A 23,433-nucleotide genomic window follows, 5' to 3' on the forward strand; every position below is an offset into this window, starting at 1 on the left:
GTAGATAAAGTTACGTTTGGATTTGAGGAGTTCGGATTAGGAGTAAAAATTTAAGATGAAATTTGGAGATTACTTTCAGAAGATCCTTACTCGAGTGGCAATTGACGACAGGTGGACGATTCCCACGAAGAATTCGATCGGACACGCCCGTCCCCACGGCTTTCTCGCGCAAAATGCGAGCATCGCGAGACGTCTCGTCTCGACGTTGACCCAGGCCAAGTTGTTCGCTACGGTTGATTAATGAACGTGATTATGCAAAGCAGATCGATATCTCCGGCTAGCCAACCGGACTTATCTCGACGACGTATCGGGACGACGCGACTAACCCTGCAGCGCTACGTCCTGATAACCAAGGACGTTGATTTACGAATTTTCTTTTAGGTAAAAGTGACACGACTCTCCACTCGTTTTCCTTCCTTCTTTTATTTCTATCTTCCCATTCGTTTCTATCTATTTTCCACTTTATCAATTCAAAGTGTACCGCTCGATTTCCTCGCGAGTTAGATTATCTCGGATCCCATCGGACTCGGGGATTTTTAATGGACGCGCGCGGATTTGCGAAAGTATTACAACGTTAATGCGATGCGAAACAGACTGGCATCTCGTGGAGAATAATCGGAAGGTTTCATCGGAGGATAAAGCTTACGAGGTTAAGGAGATTAACAAAGTATCGGGAGGTTCGATAACGACCAGATATCGAAGAATCGAACAGATGTTAACCTTGTACGCGATACCTTTCCGCCGGCTAATTTCGTATTATCGATATCTGCCAGGTTCGACGATCCCTTTGTCTTCGCGATCTTCGATCTTATCGGCGGATACATAATTGAAGTTGTGTAATTAGCGAAAGAACGTCGTATTATCTCGCATAAAAGGATTACTCGTTCCGTATCGATTCCTCGTATCTAACGAGATAAGTGCCTCTATCGCGACTCTCGAAGCACGATCGAAAGCTGAGAACCTTCTCCTAAGCGATTAGCGGTTTCTAGGTGAAAACCGTGAGAGAGTGTTCGCGTCGGACGATGCGTTAGAGTTTAATTATGGCGGCGACACGAGGATATCCGCAGATTGAGTCGCTTCTTCAGGATGACAATCTCCCTGTCGAGCTGCCATTCGGCTTCTCGTCAGGTGGTCCCCGAGGACCTGTCACGGAGGCTGCCTCGTCATTGTCACCGGAAGTCGCGTGTCCGCGGCAGAAACGACTGTGAAGCTCGATAGACTCGAGCAGGCTGTTGATCCCCCCGTTTTCACTGATCACTGCACAGGCTTTTGCCTTTCCTATCCAAGGATCCCTGACTCGTTGTGTCACGAGTGACCCGAGAGATGGAAATACGTACCGATCGTGTGTGTCGTTCTCCATGCCATTTCGTAGAAAACGAATGTCCCTCTGGAGAGAAGCTAGGAGATGCGCACACTCTTCCGTTTTCACTTATCACTGCACACGAGCACTTATCGACCGTGACTTTTGTTTTCGCGTCGTTGAACGTCGAAGATGTTCATCCCGGTAATGTCGGGTGACGAATGGCGAAAATGGCGAAAGGAGGAAACAGTGACGCCTGTTATTCCCGTGCCAAAGAAAACGAACGTCCTACAGTCGAGGGTAATAGGATTAGCGAGAGTCCGTTGGCGATCTTCCGTTCGCATGTATGACAATAACACCGAGTCGAACTGAACGACGAGTCAGCTTATTTTGAAAACGATGGGTCTGCGGCGACCTAAAAGGCGGAAATACATATCCCTCGATCGCGTCAACGCCTCTGTTATTCTCGTGCCACGGGAAACGAACGTTCTCGAAACCAGGAGATATTTACAATGGAAGGTTATATTGACAATCGAACAGGATCATTAAATTCTGACAGAAAAAGAATCTTAACGTCTCATCGACTGGTTGCGATTCAACATCATGCACACGTCCTACCGGCTATGCTCTAAGAGCTTCCAGAATAAATTAACTAGTTGTACCTCGATATTAAATAACAAATTATTATTTGTCTTGGCAACCGATTAATAGACAGTCAGTGGACAAAAATTAATAGGCTATCAGTCGAACCTGTTTCCAAAACCATCTCCAAATCCATTGACACCCGAAGCTACCCCCAACTTACCCCCTACCCTGTAACGCGACATAGACGATCGTGAACTCTCCTGGACTCCGCGAATATATCCAATTTGATCCATAAAGGATCGGCGCAGCATCTCGACAGAGAGCTGTCAAACGAAGCCTAAGATTCCTAGGATTTTCCCCGAGCAGTGCCTAGGATCCTCGGAACTCTCATATTCGCGATAGTGCGGGAGAGCAGGTCGTAAACACGGTCTACAACTAAATGCAAAGTCAACACGTGCGCAATCTCCGCGGGAGATCTTTGGAAGAGAGGAAAATCGGTGAGCAGCGAAGGAAGGACGTGGACGAGGATGGCGAAGAGGACGTGGAGGAGGAAGGGTAGCAGAGGCAGGAACCACGAAAGACAAGGATCAGCGGGAGAGGTCGGGTTTGAAGTGCAGGAGCAACGGGAAGAGGCGAACAAGGAAGCCGTGGGGAGGCCGTAGGAAGGCATACCGAGGTGGAAAGAATCGAACAAGAACGGTAAGGAGCAAGGAGTCACACGGTGTTCCATAGGCATAGCGGATCCGGCGTAGCGGTAGATACTTTCAGATAATACTCTCATTTACATAGGTAGGTGCATAAATGAAAAGCAATGCGATGCATCGGAGTGCACATATGGCGTACGAGTTATATATCTGGGTAAGTGGATGCAGGCCCGTTCGAGAACCGGCCTAACGATTATTTTCGATATCACGGGGATCAACTGTGTTAATAATGTGTTTCTTTAATAGGCCCGAGGATAATTGCTTACAATGGACCACCCGGTCGATGCGTGTAAATACTATTAATATACCTGCATGCTAATTTCGCCATATCCTACATTTTACTTTCCGTTGTGCTCCGGAGTATCTCCGGCTGATTTTACGCGTACTTAACCCTTTTAGCGCTGACTATGATATATCGTTGCACGCTACTCGCTGAGCACTTGAAATTTAGGATATAAAATACTAAATTTTCTTTGTTCGATTACTTATTCTCATTATTGTTATTCTCGACAAACGGTGGAATATTTTAATTTACCATACATTTCTTCTTACCCTTCTTTGATATACTATGATTCGCGAAAGACTCGAACGCCATACATGTTTCAAAGAAATACACTTACTGAAAAATTTTGATTTTAATGGAAGTATGCGCGTATGCAAAATGCAACGAATTACACATGAATTAATCCCTTTTATTCGTAGATGTATCTTTATATGGGTGAAATCATTATTCGAAGTTACAGTCCAATCTCTGTTTCTTTTTGATGTAGCTGTATAGTGATGCAGGATAGAACAAAGCTATGCGAATAAGGAATATTTAATTTATAGTGCTCTTTTATCCTATAGTAAAAATTTCTCCCTATGAGGTCCCATTTAAGAAACAACAGATTAAACTCTTAACAATCTTTTGTTTCTTAAATGGGACCTCATAGGGAGAAATTTTTACTGTAGGATAAATGAGCACTATAAATTAAATATTCCTTATTCGAATAGCTCTGTTCTATCCTGCATCACTATACAGCTACATTAAACGTAAAAATTTCTCCCTATGAGGTCCCATTTAAGAAACAACAGATTAAACCTTTAACAATCTTTTGTTTCTTAAATGGGACCCCATAGGGAGAAATGTTTACTGTAGGATAAATGATCACTATAAATTAAATATTCCTTATTCGAATAGCTCTGTTCTATCCTGCATCACTATACAGCTACATTAAACGTAAAAATTTCTCCCTATGAGGTCCCATTTAAGAAACAACAGATTAAACCTTTAACAATCTTTTGTTTCTTAAATGGGACCCCATAGGGAGAAATTTTTACTACAGGATAAAAGAGTACTATAAATTAAATAGCTTTGTTCTATCCCTAGATTAAATTTTTAACAATCGTTGATTTTACCCCCTCAACGTTATTTCCTATCGACAGAAAAATGACTTCGTGTGTTACTCGTTATCCTTCACGCGCACGTAAACTTTTATTAAAATTGGAATTTTTGGGTCAGAGAATTCTCGTGAAATATAGCGTTCGAACACTTTCCTGACCCATCGTATCTCATTCTAAATTTCGATAATGCTTCTTTCCGAAACTTCGCACTAGTTTTCCTCCCCAATTCAACTCCCCGAGTCGCGAATTTCTTCGTGAGATAGTAACGGCAAAGAAGATTCACTATTACGTAACCTATCGCTTGAAAAGCTAATACAAAGAAAGTATAAAGTTCACTTGTACGTAATACTTTTCTTCGTCGAGAAATCAGTTAATCGTTATCCCCGCTCTTCGACGCGGGAGTTCAGAGATATGGTTTGTTTTCACCGCGAGCTCGCGTAATAAATTCCGCCGCGGGGTAGAGCTTGAATTTTCTGTAAAAAGGAACAATCGCTTCGTCCATTTGCATAGCTCCATTCGAGACTATTAACTGTCGCTTACGATAATGATAGCCACCGGCGTGATGCTAACACTGATTCAGGAAACATTACGACTCGTCGAGTAGCGGATTAGTTATGTAATTGCCCGTCGAGCATGTCTTTCGGATTTCACTGATGACCGGGGCCCAAAAAGTTATCTCGTTTTGCATTTATCTTACACTCGGAGGAAGCCATCTCGCGACTTCCTCGTCGTTCTTTTAATATTCGGACCAATGACACGTAATGCGTGTATAAACAGCATATGTGGGTTGTAATTAAAATAACTGGAATGAATAAGTATATACACTGACACGTTAATTAATCACTTTTCGACTTTCATATCCCATGATACCCTTGTAGTAATATTACTTGCTTACCACTTTCGAATTAATGATTCAATTAGCGTGGTAAAAGATATATAAAATACTAAATTAATATTAATAAAGAATAAACTAACAATAATCGATAAAATATAAAATTTACATTTAGCTAGAAAATATATCGTTACGCTAAATTGGTAAGAACGTAATGTCGGTATGTTTAGTATGAAACAATGGTGATTTTCTTTTAAATAAAAATAGGTTCACCAAATATAATTTGGTCTACAAATTTCACCGTCTGCTAAAAAAGTTTCATATTACTTATTGGACAATTTAACGATTACGTTATTATTCGATAAAAGTGAAAATTCATTTTTCCACAGTGACCGCAAAGACCAAGAGTCTGGAACCAGATTGGTCTAGTGGTTCCAGCATTAGCCTTGTTCCCTCGCGGAAGAATAACAGATCGTTAAACGAGCTTTCCCTCGATTATACGTACGGCAAATACAGGAGAAAAGTATCAAACTGTATGTTCGTAATACCCATGGAGGAAAACCGATGGCTATCAGCGTTTGTCGAAATGCATTTTCGAGTGCAGTAACTGTGAACGAGCAAACATCCGGCCAGTGGACTGTCCAGCGACTGAGACGAACGATGACTCGTCTTTTTCGATTCCAGGTAACCACAGTGAAACTCATTTCAAGCTTCCACAATCATCTCTGTCTTCGATGTCAATGAAGACCGTGACAAATCTGCAGTATTCCTGGAGAATTCTGGATTACCGCCGCTTTGACATCGGTAAGTTAGCTAGTGATCATTGAGCCACTTTGCATTCGTTCGCATTTCCTGTCTTTAGTCTTCGAGAAAGAGTCATCGGCCTGTGAGCCGGAAGGAAACGGCGGAAATCTCATGGTGATGGAATAAAATTCGCGCGGAATCTCGTCGTGACGGTACCATTATAAATTAAAGGGTAAAGACGGTACTCGGAGCGCAGTCTCTCGGCCGGAGGGCGGCCATTTTACACCTCTCCTGTTGTTCCCTAGTGACTCTCGGCTTCTTGCCTAGGGGATACTCCTCTGACAATTTCGACGAGAGACTGTCAAGCTTATTGCGCCGGTTTCCTCGAAACGACGCATGAAGAAACGACGTAAATAAATCCGTGCACAGGGTGGTCCATTGGGAAGAAACGGGAACTTTAATTGACCCTTTAAAAAGGCATAAAACGCTTTTTGAAACGGCCAGATCTACCACAGATCCTGGTCCACGTCCAGTAAAGCATCTACTTGAGTAAGAAAATATTCTATGGGCCACGAATCCGTCGTAACTCGAGAATAATCTCGCGAAGATAATCTCGCTCGGGATAAAGGTACTCTGGAAACCTGGCTGCGCTCGACCATCAAACTAGTCGTGTCCAAAGCCCCTATCTCCCGTGATTTGCGACACCCGAGCGTGTGTGGCACCCAACCGTCGAGTCCAGTGGAAATCATCGCTTTCGCTAACAGAGCAGAGAAAAACGGAGGATGAGAGACAACGGATGCGCGGATGATTCGTGAATTTCGCGGGAAGAGTTAACAGTATCGGATCGAGCCTGATGCGACTGGCTGCTGCCGTCCGTACCCACGCCGTCTGTTTTATTTCTCGGGAAGAAAGAACGATCGAGCGAATAGCGGCCGTGAAATCGCGATACGACGTCTTCGTGTCCGTAAAGAATGATTAGAGAGACCGTGGGCCCACCGACGGCACCGCTTTCACAAGACACCCTGTATCGTTGTTATTTTATTTCCACCGTCTCGTCCTCTGGTGTATCCGTTCATTCCTGTGTCGAATCGGTGGCTGTATCGACGTGGCACTTTTTTCCCTCGACTGTTCATCGGTTAATAGCTAATCGAATATGCCGATGTAACGGTTCGTTGATGTACCGGATAGTCCCATCGGTTAATTCTCGGATCGATCTAGGAAACGCGATATACGATACTGGTCACTTATATGGCCTACGATCGGGATCTAGCCTGGCCATATATAGTACGAGAGCGTACGTCCACGAAACGATACCGAAACGACACTGTTAAGATCCCCACACTGGGTTCTTAGCCAAACTAAGTGTTACTAAAATCAACGAAATATAAATACAATTAATCTTTTCAAAAATTCCGAATATTTTTACAGTTTACACGTACCGAATTTGTGCGTAGGTCTGGATACTCGCAAATTCTTGTAGGCCACGTGAAAAGGAAGGTGTTCCACAGCAGACTGGTGGCCATATATACGGACGGCACTGTACTTTGCAGCATGACGAACGACAGTCGTACAGAGGTGTTCGCCAGTGTGTTAACAACGCGGGAATCTCGAAAGGTGAACAAGATAGAGGGAAAAAGGCGAAAGCAGTGCCAACACGTTTTTCCACCGACACGCGTACTCTACGCGCCTCCCTTCCGCAATTTATTCGGAATGCCGTCCTAGGCGCCACCTTGGGTGCTTCTTACGCGAAGCACGGAATAACGAGGAAACGCAGAACGCGCGAGTCAATTCCACCCTAGTAATTTCTTTCTTCGTGGCATTGTGCGATACCTTTTACGACCTTACCCAGGCTTACTTTCGAGCAAAGAAATTAAAGTATGTGGTTAAAGTAAAACGTATGGCTGTAGACGAGATCTGCGTGCGCATTGTGATGTAGTTGGGAGATAATATTGGAAATCGGCAAGTCAAGGAATGCAGTGTTTGCTCGAGCATAATTTCTCCTTAACGAGCAGCATTTATTGCCATTCGTTTCCCGTTAATTCGATTACGTTCGTTCTACGACTACGGTTAAACGTGTATTCATTTCTCGCTTCCATATTTCGCAGATCGTGACTGTTAACGTCCTAATTACAATAATCCCATTCGCACAATAACAAGCATCTACTCTAATTACATGGAAACTTTAAAATCGCTCTTAAGCCCACGTGTCTGTTCGAATTCTACGAGAACTAAACGCGGAATATCGTTTCCCGCTTAATACCATATGCAATTAATCCGCGCGAACATTCCATCGATCAAGGACACAGAGAACCGACACATAGATCAGCGGCACATTCGCCAGCCGGTACATTCGAGTATGCGAAGCATTCGGGTCGAATCCCTTGGGAAAGCAACGAAATTAAAAACGAAATACCTAGGCGGAGTGTGACAGCTACACCATGAGTACACGCTGTATTCGACGAGACTCTCTGCCACTTTCTCTCATTGTAATACTCGCGTCAACTTTTATGGACACGAGTAATTACTCGATCAACGTGGCCGCCGCGAAGGTGTCGAGATTCCGGGCGCGCGATAAAGCCGCGTCCACACGAAACGCCGGCTGAACGGAGCCGCTGTACGTGGGGGATCGAGAAGAACGAGCATGTGGGTGAAGGCTGCAGCGGAGGGCTCTCCAGGATGTGTCGAAAGTGAAACCCAAGGCCCCCGTGGCAGCATCGTGTTCACGCCGACCGAGGAACGCCGCGTACGTCCTCGACGCGCTCGATCATTGTTTTAAATCGAGATCGATCTGATCCACCGGCTGAAAATGTGACCGTGAAGAGTGTCCAGCTGGAAACATCCACCCTTTCCATTGCGTAATTCCCGCTGTCGTTGTTCTAACCTATACTCCCATGCTTCTTCATCGATCTCCTCTCTATCCTATTTTCCTGCCGCCTCGCTACTTTCGTTCCAGCGACCTCGTCGTCGCGCCAAATAGCGTTCGTTCCTCCAGATCACCCTTCCTTTTGGCAATTTTGACCACGCTGCAGCGGTTCAAGGATAGGTATAATTCCCCGGTTTAACGTTGGAGAACGAGGTCTGTAGGCTATCCGGAGATGCGATCTATCACTCGCGGTCGGAGCGTGTACGTACGTGGAAACTCCTTCACTGGCAACTTCTTCGGGACGAGCTTAATATCGCAACGCAGTCACGTATAAATCTATTTTATCTTCGGACCCTCGACCTTTCCCGATACCGTCCAGCCTTCTCCACGTTAGCCCAATTCCCCGAGTCAACCCCCTGCCTCGACCAGACGATAACTTTGCTGGTTTCCAGCGAAGGACCAGCCTCGGAAGCTCTGGCGTGGATGGAAGTTGAATTGATTCCGCGGATGCTTGCGAAACGAGACTTTCCTTACTGCTTGGCCTTCTTCTTGGTCAACGGAAGGAAACACGTTAGAATGCTGCATACTACGACGGAGAAGAGTTGTGGTATTTTGGCCAGAGGGATGTTCGATTGAAAAAGGGCATCACTTACGTAACACCAGGCACGCCAACTTGATCATCGGTGCCAGGCATCCTTGCGCCAGCAGAACTGGGAAGAGAAGGTTCCCAACGATCGACCCTATTCTTCCGACCAGCATCACCAGGCTCACCGCTATCGTCCTAGTTTCCAAGGAAAATCCTGATTTAGCTTTAGTCGATTATGCATGCGACTTACTATTCGCTAGATTCTACCTTAAGGAAGTTGGGAACAAAATCACGGTCGCAGCGACGTTGATGCTCAGGGTGGTGTTCATCAATCCGATGATCAAGCTCGCCAGCAGTAATGTCATCAGCGTACTGGACGACCAGTTTATGTAAACTATGCACGCGAACGATATACCGTAACAAATGTCTGCAATCGAGAAATGTCTGTATTATCTAGGTGCTATACAGGGTGTCCCACAAACTCGCTCAAACTGAGTATCCTCGTTATTTCTTCATTTCCAAGAAGCGTGCGATATTGCAACTTTTTTATTTTCATTTTCCGAGTTCGATGAAATAGACACTCGCCATTTCCAAAATATTTGATTCATGCTCAAGATAGCGTAGACAGTTAAGTGAACGAGTTACTCGGAATACGTGATACAGTTTCATTAGTCAGTACTTACACAGCAAGATCTTGTGATTTAAAATGTTCAATAAGAAACTAGTCAGCAAAATAGGGAAGGAACTGAAGATATACACGATGATCGTGTTCACGTAAACAGATTCGTCCACGAGGAGCTAAAAATGATAACCTGTTATCTAAGAAATGTAAAAATTATCGTAAATGACAGAGATAGAAAGGGAAACTAGATCGATCAGTGGATGACGAAAATTCGAAACTAGGTTGCTCACATTTGCACAGCTCGCGTTTCCTACGCCTGTTGCGGAAGCGTTGGCCGAGGTAGAGGAGAGATCCAAGATTTCGCAAAACGTCTGTTGTCCCGCTGTCAAGTCGTAATCTTCCGCATCAAAATTTTCCAGTATCGTAAAAAGCTGAGGTTGCCACAGGCGAATCGTGTTGGTTCTGCGGAAACAAAGAATCGCGGAGAGATTATTCGACCACTAGGCTTTCTTCCGTCTGAGAATACGATAATCCGACAAGATTGCTTTATCGCTGACGTTCAACGGTCTTTATTACGATTACCTTCGACGTTATACCAATTCCGATAAACGTCACGCCTCGGTTGTCTGATGCTCGATGCACAAGGCAACTGGACGTATTTATAGATAAAGCAAACGTGATCGCTGACCACGAATGTCACACTCCGACGAAACAAATCAATTTCGAATTATATCGTAACTGCTTTTTAATAACAATTAATCTGCAGGTTTCCCGATGACGTTATTAACGATCACGAATAATCGTGTTTACCTCGACGATGATATAACCGCAATTTAGCGTATCAAAGAATGAGTACTTACGCGTACATCGACCCAAATTGCATGACAGTGACCAAGAGAATTCGGGACAAATAGGGATAAAAGAATATCGCCTTCTTCTCGATCTTCCCATCCCGATCCATATCATCCGAACCTTCCTTAGGAAGATCGTTTTCTAAATGTTGTATCTTGAACAGAAACCATCACCGTTCATTTCGTCGCGTTTCGGAAACCTAGTTGGTTAGCTAAATCGCTCAAAAACCCGGCAAACTATCTAAACAGCCATTCCAAAAACATCTGACCGGATATTCCGCGGCGGGTTTGCCGGTGTTTATCCTGTAAATCGTCTTGAAAACCTTCATCGCGTCCTCCATGCGACCCTGCGACATGAGGAACTTGGGACTCTCCGGGAACAAGGAGAGGAAGGCAAGGCCGATCAGAATTGGCACCCCGCAGGAGGACAGGAAGATTCTCCACGAGTTGTACACGATGGCGCCGTCCCACAGGTCGACGGACCAGCGTTGCGGAATTATGAGTAACGCGAGTGCTGAAAGTTAGAGTGATTCAACGTGTAAACGAACGTTTTATCTCGATTACGCGTGTCTCACCTGCACTCACGATGTTCCCGCATGTGACAAAGTAGCCGACGAGCAACGGGATCTTCCCTCTTCCCTTGATTCCGTAAAATTCGGAGGTGTAGGTGACGATGGACGCGTGAGGGCCGCTTACTCTGTCGAAGAACGATCATCCGCAGCGATACGAATTAGCAATTAAACATTTAGAGAACGCAGAATAGCTGTTGTAGGCTCACATGAAACCGCTGAGGAATTTAAAGAAGGCAAGCGTCCAGAAGTCCTGGGAGAACCCTGACAGGACATTGCAAATTCCATCAGCCAGATAGCCGTAAAGGAATACGGCTCTCCTGCCCCTAACATCGGCGATGTAGCCCCATAGATAGCCGCTGGAAACCATTCCTGAAGGGATCGAATGAACGACTGCAACGTGGAAAAGATATATCTTGGGGAATGAGTTATGTCATACGCACCTACGAATACGATGGCATTCAGGAAGCCCTTCTGGAAGAATGTCATTTGCAGGTCGCATCCTGCGGCGGGAAGAATGATCGCGATACTGGAAGTGTCGATACTACTGGCCCATGATACAGGAATGATCGCCAGCAGGAGAAGATACTGAAATTTTCCACAGCCAGCTACCGCGATGGCTGTCTCGAAGTTTGCTGGCTGGTCATTTCGATTTTCCTTACCTATTAGGGATACATAGAAAAAATATTTCTTCTCTTTCTCCGCAGAGAACACGTTTGAAAGATTCGAATAAATATCGTAGTTGTTCGAAGAACAAAGTGACTCACTGAAATTGAAATTGCTCTTGTTCGCTCTGATACCATTATCTGCAACAGAAATAATGCTACTTCTATGATTGTGCGACATTCTGAGATGGGTCGTAATCTTTCACGCGCTCTGGATGATTTACACCATGGAACCTCGCGCGGATTCTTGTTTCCTCGAGCGCGTACGTTCTTCTGCAAGCCTCTGGGCGAGTACACGATAGCCTTAACTAGCGAATCGCGTAGGAGACACAGCGGCATACATGGCCCAAAACGAATTAGTTAAACCGACTGATGAATGCCATACGTTGTGTCGCCATAGCACGCGAACTGACTAAGATATTCGCAAACAGCTTTATCTCTTATGTAAACGAGCGGCAGCAATTTATCACTGACATTATCGAATAAAGATGCGAAATTGTCGTTAGATCGGTCAATTAACTAGCTCCAAATGTTACATCAAACGATGGCACTAGATCGACTTATTTTACGAATCGGTGATATTCTTTTATCGCGTGGAGCAAGGAGATTTTGGCACGAGATGCATAGAAGAGACACGTTTCCTTTCTGTCATTGAGTCTAGTGAGAAAAGTGTACTCTTATTATGTTTTTCGAGTCCTTTTACCTTCGAAACACATCGCAGGAGTGGTTATTGAAATCACTCGAAGGTCATCTCGAAATTAGTAGAAGCAATTCTGTGTCATTTGAAGTGATTCATATTTGCATTAGATTTACTACAGGGACACCTAGAGATAGTTTGAAAATATTTAACACGCCGACTAGGTAGTCTGAAGATCACCTCAAGGTCATTCAAGGCTATTCGAATGTAGCTTCAAGGATATTGAAAAGCAGTTGAAAGTTTCTTCAAGGTTGTACGAGATCGTTTGAGAATAATTCGAAAGTCGTTAGAAGATTGCTCGATATAATTTCGCCTGACAGTGATACGAAGGTCGCGTAAAGTCATTCAACGCTACAGTTAACTCGAAATAACGTCGTGGGGTATGCAAACGAAATGTTTTCGATCACCACACGTGCAAAGAATAATATCCAATCAATTATACCGATGGCTACGAAGTTGGGACACAAAAGACAAATATCAGGAACGTCGCAAAAACTTGCACGATAGCCAATACCGTAATTCAACGTCTCATACGTGGCATTCCCATAAATTTTTTGATATTTTTCGTCTGCATCACGGTGATAATGTCGAATCGAGAACATTTTAATATATGCATAATCCCAAAATTTAAGAGATGGAGATAACTCTCGAGTAACGTACTTGTTCACGATAAACAGTGAACAGCAAAGTTGTGAGACAACTCGACGTCGCACTGCTCGAGGAGGTTTAATTGTACAATATTTTTTCCCACCTTTCTTTCCTTTTTGTCTTGTTTCTCGCACGAGTTGCCAAGGTACAACTCGTCGGATTCATATTCGCGATTTTATCGATTAAATTATTCTCTTCCGTTGCCTGAATCTGCTTCCCTAAAGCGATTTTCGAACCGCGAGAAGCGTTTCGCAATAAGTGGCCAGTCCTCGTTTCCTATTGTCGTTAAGCAAATAACGTTAAGCGAAGGAACAATTTCACTTGTTCGTTACATACACCGTAAGGATATCCCGAGGATATCGTCTCATCGCCTGGTAATTATTTTTCAGGCGTTACAGAAAACACGCTATGCTTCCTCCGCAACCTTGAAAACGATCATTTCAACGACCTCTCGTAACTGCTTATCAAGATCTCGTTACGAAATATTTCTACGAATCGGCTGGCAAGCTAGTCTGCGATATAGTAAATCATAGTACGTAGTACATACCGTGAGGTAATAAAAACATATGTACGTAAATGCGCAGACGGGATCTGATAAGTTCTCGTTGTACTAGAAACGATTTCGAGCCTCGTAATTTGTCAGTTACGTGACTTGATCGGGGTCGAATATTATTGCAACATTAATTTCCATAATTGACAGGGAGCGAAAAGGATGCTCCGTTGGCGGTAATTAACGAAGCAGTTGGTCAACTTTGCGTTAACGATCAACAAATTGTGGTCATTTCTCTTAACTCGCGGTAACTTACACGCTTCGCGTACTTTGACAGAAGCTTTTGTTCCTTTGTCTTCTGCTCGATACAGGAAATATCATGTCCACCCTGACCTTACGTTCGCGATACCGGCCAGATACACGTTGAAAACGATCGAAGCTCCAACGTGGCTAATGGCCATTGTTTTCGCGGCAGTCTCGGCTAACGATGGACAAAAATCCGTGGAATTGGAAGAATTCCATCGTTTCACGTGCCTGTTACCAAATTTCCACTCGTTTGTTACCAACGATACCTTGTTAGTCACCTATTTTCTTTCTTTATCGAAATAGCTAGCTTTCAATTTTAATAACTTCCTATATTTTCCTCATATTGTCGATCCAAAACTTAATCAATTTTGGTACAGCAAGCTTCACAGACGTTTGACCAATGTCGCGAGAAAGACTTTGCATTTTTACAGTCGTTGCCCACAAACATATTCGGTCGCTGAATAACGAAAATCTGATAAACGACTGATGAAATTTGCCATTGCATTATCGTGATTGTCACAGTGACATGATCCTGTCAATCACGTTAAATCGATCTTTGAATTTTATTCAAGCATTCTCAGCGTCATAGGATTTCACCAAACGGTAACATGCTAAACAAAACGTGACACACGAGTATCGTCATTTATCCAACGCTATCATTCGATTATCTTCCACTTGACTCCAGGTCAACTGCAGCATATGGTTCTCCCTGTGCCGCAGCAGACGTCGAAGACACGACAGACGCCAGCTCCTGTCGGTTCACCAAGGATTCCTTGCTTTTCGCGAGGCTGGCTTCCTTCGCCTTGTAATGCTCCAACAGTTGCATGTACTCCGACACCTTGTTCGCAACAGAAGGAAGAGTTACAAGGTCAATCGGTATGGCAAGTACGCGGGACTCGTTTCGTCGGACTAATTAACGTTTCCTGTTTTTTAACACGCGTTGGAATCGACGTTGCGCGACGAGTGACCCGGTTTTTGGGCCGCTGAAACGAGCCCCGTGCGAGGGAACGATCACGGGCCCACTCGGTGTGCATAGGTAATAATATTCGCGCTAATACATCTTCTCGCGATCTTACTATCGAATTAATTAAGGTCATCGTTGATTAGTCGGCTTAAATATCGACGGCTCGATAATCGATCCAGCTGATCTTGTAACACAGAGCCTCCAGTGGGCAACGCGAGGCTTAATGCGAAACGGCAGGAACACGCTGGATCGAGGGCACACAGGAAACTCGCAGCTCTTTCCTCCTTTCCTCCTTTTTCCCAACGTGTGTTCCTTTTCTTTTCCTTTCGCTCCTACGTACTTACGTGGCTAACCATCGTGGATGCGTACGCACACGAGCATTATCGCGTTCCTCGCTTTAATTCGCATACTTGCCATTTAGCCGTGGTAAGAAATGGTTTCTGTTATTCGATGGCGCGCGTTTGATTTCGATCTAACGCTTGCGATCTTTCCGGCATCGGGGCTAGCGGGATTCGTAGCGGTAAAGGACGATTAATATAGGCAGAAATCGCGCGTCGGAATAATCGGTTTTTATCCTGCAGAACTCGGCCAGAGACGGGGAAAACGATGATGCTCGGGACCGGCCGGTGAGAAGATTGATATGGTGGACGATGGTGGACACCGGCGTAACAGCGAGGATGAAAATTGAACGATTCGAGCAGCCCCGGGCTGCTCTCGCGACATCCAGTTATCTCGTGCGATCGTTAAGCCATTTTAGAACTATGTTCGAATTCTAGAAACGGTTAATCGGCTTGTATCAGATACAACGGACGCGTCACGCATCTCTCTCTAGAGATCAGCTGTTTTCTGGCGAAGAACCCGCGAAACATATTTGGCATTTCCGTTCCGTGTCGTTGATTAACACTCGGCCGTTGTTTAACCCGGTTGCGCGTGTAAATTGCGGAAAAATTCGATGTCCCGTGCGTGTCGTTGCGTGCATTGTGGAAATATTATTAATCGCCGTGCCGCGAGAACCGTGTGTAAATCGGTGAATAGAGAACTCGGATACGTGGAACGCATCGCGTGATATAAACATCCGATATCTGAACAGGCATCAACGATGCAACCAGGCTAGGGCGTGTTAGATCTTACACACATGGGTAACGTAGAAGCACGCAGCGGAATGGCCAGGGAACGCCGAACTCGCAAGAAAGTTTCATCGAACGGTATGATAATTAATTGTACATTACCCGCTATAAATCTCGTCCATCTGGCCGAGCATTAAGCGAAACCTTTTATGCGAAACACTTTACACGATCAATGCGCTCCCTAATGAGCGAACTCGACGCGATGGATTAATGACACCGGGTGTTAGCCAGTCATTTCGATAGGGCGGCTCGCCAACAATTAAATCGAACGATGATTCATAACTTTTTAGATAAATCTGCATAGCGACTTGTGTTCCTGTTGCGCTCTGTCGTGTTCTTAGTCTATGACTCTTTTTTTCCTCCGACAGTTAGTGATTAGTCATGTGTTATAAGTGCATATGGCGATTGCGTTACGAAGAGTAAGAGAGACGATTCTTCTTCGTGTGTTTTATAGTTACCTTTCTCTCGTATGCTAGATGACCCTTTATTATCCCGAACGAAATCATACCGACGATGCTCAAGAGGAGCAATCTTTGTACGTGAACTTTGTCGATGGGCCACTTGAATTTAACCATGTTACAACTGGAATACACGAAAGACGACACGCGATTAAATAACCTAACGTTTGTCTACGAAAAACGTCGAGTCTCTTACTTTTACGGGCATCGCTGGGTCTAAAGTTAACGATCGGTGTTAATTAGCGAAGTTAAAAATTAGTTTTACAACCACTGAGAATTTACGTCTTCATCGCATGATGGAATTTGGGTCGGGATTAATTTCGAGATTGGTATCGTTACGAGATTCGTATCCGTTGCTATATTCTGCTCGTTACAAGTTTAGAAGCGTAAATATATGTGTATATAGGCTTTCTATTTGTAAATAGAAATGGAAATAGAAATAGAATGTTCCTAAATCGCAGCATGAAATATAAAAGGTAACAGCTGACCATGACATAAATTACGTATCGTGCGTGGTAGCATTCATGTATGTTAATACTAATCTCCACGCGTAACAAGTTTATCGTAATCCCCAATGTCGTGCAATCCGCGTGCATAGGTTCATTGATAAAAGACATATATATATATATATGGATTTGCATCGTTACTTATATAATGTAACATTCCGTTATTGGTTTTCTATATCCCTTGTTTTCTTTTTCCCTTTTATCTCTATTCATGAGACAATTTCTATTTCGAGCCCGATACGGTCATCGAGTCATATTCATGATTTTCCGGTGAAAGAGCACCAGTTCGAACCAACAGAGATCTACCGTCGGTAAATATTGCAGAGTAAAATTTATTTTTATAACCTCTTTATTTCTAGTTACTATTTAGTAATTTTGTTCGATCTTTGCATCCCTTTCGAATTTCCAATTCGATAGCATTTCGTGTATAAAAAAAATACGTGTAGAATAAGTCGTTAAAATGCACGCGATTAATAATAAAGGCGCCTCAGGGCATGTATAGCTTGCGAGTGCCACCGTAAGATGGCAACCAAATCGGGGCAAGATGGCGTCCGGTCAATAGACGAATAGCAGGGAGGCCGGAGGCGCTCTCGAGGTTCGTGGGTGTTCTCAGCCCGGAGCTGGAGAGCCTTTGAGTCTGTGTATCATTGACATTTTTTTCCCTAACCGTAGTGAAACGGTCGACACGCGAGTGAAACGAAAAATGTTCCGTAAAGGAGTACGAGTTACGTACGCGTCGGCCTGAACGTGCCGTGTTTCTCGAACTCGAAAGATGCTGCCGTGCAAAGCGACGACAGAGGAGGCGCCTTCGCGAAACTGTCAGGAAGATCGTCGTCGTCGTACGTGAGTCAGTGCGCTCGGTGGATTGAAAGAAGGCACGTCCGTACAAAATGGCTTCGGGCGACAATGTGGACGTGATCGAGGTGGTCGAGACGAGCTTCACTGGCCCGGTACAAGCCACAGAGGATCATCTCAGACCGGAACAGTACACGGACGAGGACAGTGAGTAGCTCTTATCCTCGTTAAGCTCTTTGTCGTTCCGGCTAAGTGTCACAACCTAACCTATAAAAGCAACGCGATTCCAGACGCCTATAACACGGGCATCCTTTCTCGCGATGTCGGGGATTTGCGCCGCGGGACGTGACGAAGAAATAGGCGTGATCGATCGATTGTGGCCGATCGGATTTTCGTTTCGCTTCCGCATGCTCGCGCTACGTTCCGTTCTTTGTTAAGTCGGCAACCGGACGACCAGTGTATGCTCTTTCAGGGCTACACTGTGCTTAATCCACTTCGCTATTTGACAGCTGATGGGTGTCACCCGTCGCAACGTATAGTGACGGCCGCCTTGCAAAAGATGTACGAAAAATTCTCTTTTCTCTCAACTTCTTTGTTTCTCTTCCTCGTTAATCGGCTTGTTTTATCATTATCGATACCTTCGTTGTATGATTTTTTCCTTTTTCCGTCGTCGCACAATCGATACTGAATCGGACTTCACAAAAATAACATCGGTTCGAATGTGAATGAACTTTGAGAATTTTTAGCGTCGTAGCGAAAGTTTACGCGAATCGTCTAGTTCTCGCGTAGGAAGATTGAATGAAACTACGAGGCCTCGTCCAAGGGCTAAAATTTAATAGTAACGGGACTAACGGTACCGAGGCTTACATGTGTCAATAGTGAATCCACATCGCAATCAGCGTGTGCACGACTTTCGTTTTTGAACTCGGTTAACGTTCCACTTTCTCGTTTCTTTCCCGGAATACACACGATTGATTCGACCGGTCATTTTAAACGTGCGATTTTTTTCTCTTTACATGCGTGTCTGCCCTGCGCTCGTATTAGAAACGGGACTTTCGTTCGTTCGACACCGTCGTATTATATATATATGAAGATATACATATGTTTTTATATATACGTGCACGTATATATGTATAGATATATACATGTGAGAGTCAACTGTTACGTGACCTTATTATATATGGTTTTTATGTATACGTGCACGTATATATGTATAGATATATACATGTGAGAGTCAACTGTTACGTGACCTTATTTCGTGTAACAAACACGTTGTTTTCGATATGTTACAGATAAATCTACAGGGGATAAGGTGACAGCACTTGACGTAAGTAAAAAGTACAATTCCCCGCATATATCTCTCGGATACGGTAGTACTTTAAAGGAGATGATTCTTGCTTGACGCTCCACCTATAGATATTAATATTGACACTTACACGCTGCGACTCGTTACGCGACGGACGGCAGAAAGAGATAACTAACAAACAGCTTTACGTAGGCACCATTATCGAAATTCTCGAGGCAACTCGTCGCGTATCGTTCTTCCGTTTCAACGATTTACTTACACGTATAACACTTTTTAAACGCACAAGTGTTATTTACATGCTCTCGATGTGCAAATCGTTATATGAGACTAGATAATTTACACCGTATAAATAATATTATATCCTGCCATATTTTTTCTTCTATTCGAAAGTAGTGTTATATTACACACAGATGCCATAATGAATAATAAATATAATAGAGTGTTACATAAAACAACGTTCCCGGCATTTGTGTAACGTGCGTGCTTGTTTAAACGCTGAAATCCAGTGCACTTGATTTTAAAGCAAAAGGAATCAGCGCCCGGTAACGGGGTAACGTTACCAGACACGGAACTATGCCTCACAGACGCAGGTGAACGTTATATAAGAATAATCCTCGCTATCTCGACGCTGTTCTTGCATTTTCACACGTTTACTCCATTCAAATGCATCGCTTCACTTGACACGTCAATTTTACCGCGGCCCGTACCGTCGTTCAACGATCGGCCGATAGATGGTGCGTCGATGTCCTCTGATTTCCTATATAATAATCAATCGTGTATTCGATTTATATTCGAGATTCTGTTTTCCAACATTAGTTCTATTTTCACGCTAGCACATATTCATCATCGATGTGGATCGCGATAATGTTCGATACGCGATGTAAACACTCCTTTCACGTATCGACTAATCTACTCTGACGTGGGACTGATATTTTCTAGGAAAAAACGCGCGGGAATATTTCGGAAATTCAAGCACTGATTCGAAATGGCCACGTCGCGAGTAAGACGTTCGGGTTCAGCTCGCGATGAGATGCATTATACGACGAGTCTCTAGAGACAAGAATAGTTGTGTAATTATTCATTCGAATGACGCATGCTCGCGTATTTCTTCTTCGCTGCTTCCTCTCGTGTCTCGGCAAACACTGAATATTCGAGGCTCTATCATAGAGTAATTTCAGCTATCGAAGTTGAGTAAAATTTATAACAAAGGAATTTTACCTTCAAATATGTCATGGCGGACTGTGAGGACGCGAGTAATTTCATTTTCATCTAGTTTCTTGCGCTTGGAATTAATTAATCACCTGCATAGAAGTTTTCTGCCTTTGCTCACTAATCTGTCATTTTCGAAATATCAAAATCTTACTAATTCGAGTAACGATATTTATTTGCAGCTGAAAAAGAGGCTATTTTTAGAAGCATAGTTCCGTGATTAAATATGGCGGAGTGAATTTCTTTCTTTCTTTGATAATTTACGCGATGTACGTAGCAATATGATAATCGTATGATTCTTTACAGAATTCGCTAAACCAACATGGCACGATGGGGCCCAAAACCCCTGTTGGGGTGTCGAGAAACAAATCGGAGCGAGAGAGAAAGATCGGACACAGAAGAGTTGGAGTGGGAGGTGAAATCACGTACAAAAAGGTATCTCGCAGAAAAATGCAATGACGTTTTACTGTAGCGTAAACATTTTGATAAAAGAAAATAATCACAATAAGTAGATAAATTTATTGACTCAGGACAATGTCCTCTGACAATTTCAAATGATAAGGAATATAAAAGAAGCCGATGTAGCTAATAATAACAGATTACCTTGAATTATAACGATAATGCAATAAAAATGAATTTCTGTTTATCTGACCTAAATAAATCCTTATTGTTATATACCATTAATTGTTTAGATCCAAACGACGCAAATCATGGGATCCATCCAGCTAGGCATACAACATGCAGTCGGTGGTTTAGCAAGTAAACCAGAGCGTGATTTACTGATGCAAGATTTCATGACGGTAGAAACGACGAACTTCCCGAGCGAGGGATCCAATCATACTCCTGCTCATCACTTCTCCGAGTTTAAGTTCAAAAACTACGCACCCATTGCATTTCGTTACTTTCGGGATCTCTTTGGAATCCAACCGGATGACTTTCTAGTAAGTACAGATCATTCGGCGCATGATCGATATTGTTTTCTTCATTTCGCATAAGAATCACGAAGGAACACGATCGACCTCAACTCCTTATGTTTCTCCCCGTAAAACGGCCATCCTCTTCTCGCTTGCTAATCAGCGTCCATCTAACGACACCACTTGAATATTCAGATGTCGATGTGTAGCGCTCCGTTACGCGAATTATCGAACCCTGGCGCTAGTGGAAGTATCTTTTATCTAACAGATGATGACGAGTTCATCATAAAGACTGTGCAACACAAAGAAGGAGAATTTTTACAAACGCTTCTTCCAGGATATTATATGGTAAGCTTTAATGTCCTTTTACGTAGACTGTAGTTTTACGTTGAAAAGTACAGATCATGGAACGGACAGTTTTTGTGTATAGAATCTAAATCAAAACCCGAGGACGTTATTGCCAAAATTCTTTGGGTTGTATTGCTATCGGTGTAATAGTAAAAATGTTAGATTAGTTGCTATGAATAACCTTCTGCCATCGTCGGTGAAACTGCATCAGAAGTACGACTTGAAAGGATCGACGTACAAAAGAAAGGTTTGCTATTCTACCATATTTGCATCAGTTTCATGAACACCATTTTTCAACGAATCTAACGAGATATTCCTTCGACTGATAGGCATCGAAATCAGAAAGATCCAAATCTTCTCCAACGTATAAAGATTTAGATTTCATGGAGCATCATTCAGAAGGAATCTTCTTAGAAGCGGATACGTATAGTGCCCTAGTTAAAACTATTCAAAGAGATTGTCGAGTGTTGGAAAGTTTCAAGATCATGGATTACTCTTTACTCGTTGGTATTCACAACCTTGACCAGGCTGCAAGAGAAAAAGCGGTAGGTGGTACAAGAATGATACGAAAATATAATCCATTATGAAAGGAAAAAGTAAGATAGAATTTTTATATCGCAGCAGGAGCAGAGATTATCAGCGAGTGCAGAGGAAGAAGTTGGCGAAGTCGGAGGTGAGAGTGTAGCATTTACTCAAGCAGAACGAGAACGGGAACGAGAGGATAGAATAGGAGCCAGCGCCCTGAACCGATCACGAAGCATAAACCGACAAAGGTTGGTTGCGCACAGTACTGCTATGGAGAGTATTCAGGCTGAAAGCGAGCCGATAGATGAAGAGGACGATGTACCGTGAGTATCGTGTTTCCATTTCTTCGCATGTCGATTGTATACAAAGCGTATGCTCTAATAACGTGATTTTAATTGTGTTCATGTTCCTAGCAGTCGAGGTGGAATTCCTGCTCGCAACGCCCGCGGCGAGCGCCTACTACTCTTCCTTGGTATTATTGATATTTTGCAAAGTTACAGGCTCAAGAAAAAGCTCGAACATACTTGGAAGTCGATGATACACGATGGTGTAAGTTACATTTCCCACCTTCTTCTATAACGATTAATCTCTTATGATTGTTTACAAGCATTGTTCAAATGGTCCTAGTCGTACATCGTCATTCATATTTATGTATCGTATCGTGTAGATGTTAAAGGATGCCATTTGTGTTTGTTTACAGGACACTGTGTCGGTACATCGGCCCGGTTTTTACGCGCAACGTTTTCAAGATTTCATGGCGAAGACAGTATTCAAGAAGATACCGTCACGTAAGTACCATCCCAATCAGCCTCTTCTAACAAATTTGACCTCAATGTTAACACTGAACAAGGCTCATTCTTAATTTGTAAGCAATTTTTTAATCAGTTACTTATCGTTATATTTTGGGTTTATTAATATCGACTGACGTTTCTCCTAGTATTTTGCCAAATCCATTTGGCTATATCTCGTATAAAGCATAAAGTACAAGAAAAGTCTTAGGCTTTAAGTAGAGTAGAAATTATAACAAGTATTTTTATCGCCAGCTGATCGTGATTAATTAAATCTTTCTGTTTATAGTAATAGCATCAATTACTGTGATTCAACTACATATATACAATGCAATGTTGTCGCATAGTACCTTTTACAAAAAAGAGAAAAAGAAAGAAAAAAAGAAAAAGATAAGAAAGAATAAAAAAATCTTTGAGACATATTTTAAACGTACGGATAGGTGACTGGGGGTGAACGAGAGTTTGGACAATTGAATTGCAAAGGTTAAACCGCTCAAAAAAGTATGATACTTATATACTAACGCGTATAATTCTGCCATTTATAATTAAGTAGCGATGTAATGATCTTGTTGTTTAAGATTCCAGTTTGTATAGAGCCGTAAGCCATAAGCTAGAGTTACATATATACATATATATATATATATATAT

At 43.2% G+C, this 23,433-nt stretch overlaps 2 protein-coding genes across 2 annotated transcripts in view; one reads left to right on the top strand and one right to left on the bottom strand.

Annotated features, from left to right (window-relative positions):
- Nucleotides 1-7,829: 7,829 nt before the first annotated feature.
- LOC108554550 (synaptic vesicle glycoprotein 2B) lies at nucleotides 7,830-11,885 on the bottom strand. The gene is made up of 11 exons (XM_017909860.1): nucleotides 11,807-11,885; nucleotides 11,483-11,701; nucleotides 11,249-11,411; nucleotides 11,046-11,167; nucleotides 10,740-10,984; nucleotides 10,480-10,625; nucleotides 9,910-10,081; nucleotides 9,681-9,795; nucleotides 9,265-9,424; nucleotides 9,065-9,192; nucleotides 7,830-8,997 (listed from the first exon to the last, which is right to left on the bottom strand). The coding sequence occupies exons 1-11, from the start codon at nucleotides 11,883-11,885 to the stop codon at nucleotides 8,942-8,944; spliced, it is 1,605 nt and encodes a 534-aa protein (XP_017765349.1). The 3' UTR covers nucleotides 7,830-8,941.
- Nucleotides 11,886-17,455: 5,570 nt separating this feature from the next.
- PIP5K59B (Phosphatidylinositol 4-phosphate 5-kinase 59B) overlaps nucleotides 17,456-23,433 on the top strand; it is a gene marked incomplete at its 3' end in the record, with an annotated part of 9,403 nt that continues 3,425 nt past the window's right edge. Inside the window, exons 1-10 of the mRNA XM_017909861.1 lie at nucleotides 17,456-17,902; nucleotides 18,988-19,022; nucleotides 20,517-20,645; nucleotides 20,903-21,151; nucleotides 21,320-21,472; nucleotides 21,555-21,719; nucleotides 21,802-22,017; nucleotides 22,094-22,320; nucleotides 22,411-22,546; nucleotides 22,698-22,785. Coding sequence (XP_017765350.1) covers nucleotides 17,791-17,902; nucleotides 18,988-19,022; nucleotides 20,517-20,645; nucleotides 20,903-21,151; nucleotides 21,320-21,472; nucleotides 21,555-21,719; nucleotides 21,802-22,017; nucleotides 22,094-22,320; nucleotides 22,411-22,546; nucleotides 22,698-22,785 — 1,510 coding nt within the window. The remainder of the gene's footprint in view (nucleotides 17,903-18,987; nucleotides 19,023-20,516; nucleotides 20,646-20,902; nucleotides 21,152-21,319; nucleotides 21,473-21,554; nucleotides 21,720-21,801; nucleotides 22,018-22,093; nucleotides 22,321-22,410; nucleotides 22,547-22,697; nucleotides 22,786-23,433) is intronic.

This window comes from Eufriesea mexicana, unplaced genomic scaffold (assembly GCF_001483705.2).
Source record: "Eufriesea mexicana isolate 0111107269 unplaced genomic scaffold, ASM148370v2 scaffold32580, whole genome shotgun sequence".
Taxonomy (NCBI): domain Eukaryota; kingdom Metazoa; phylum Arthropoda; class Insecta; order Hymenoptera; family Apidae; genus Eufriesea; species Eufriesea mexicana.

Coding starts and splice junctions, on each gene's coding strand:
- LOC108554550 (XM_017909860.1), bottom strand. CDS start 11,885: ATGTCGCACAATCATAGAAGTAGCATTATTTCTGTTGCAGATAATGGT. Junction 10,985..11,045: donor CGGGAACATCGTGAGTGCAG/GTGAGACACGCG, acceptor TCTAACTTTCAG/CACTCGCGTTACTCATAATT. Junction 9,796..9,909: donor GAAACGCGAGCTGTGCAAAT/GTGAGCAACCTA, acceptor TATCATTTTTAG/CTCCTCGTGGACGAATCTGT.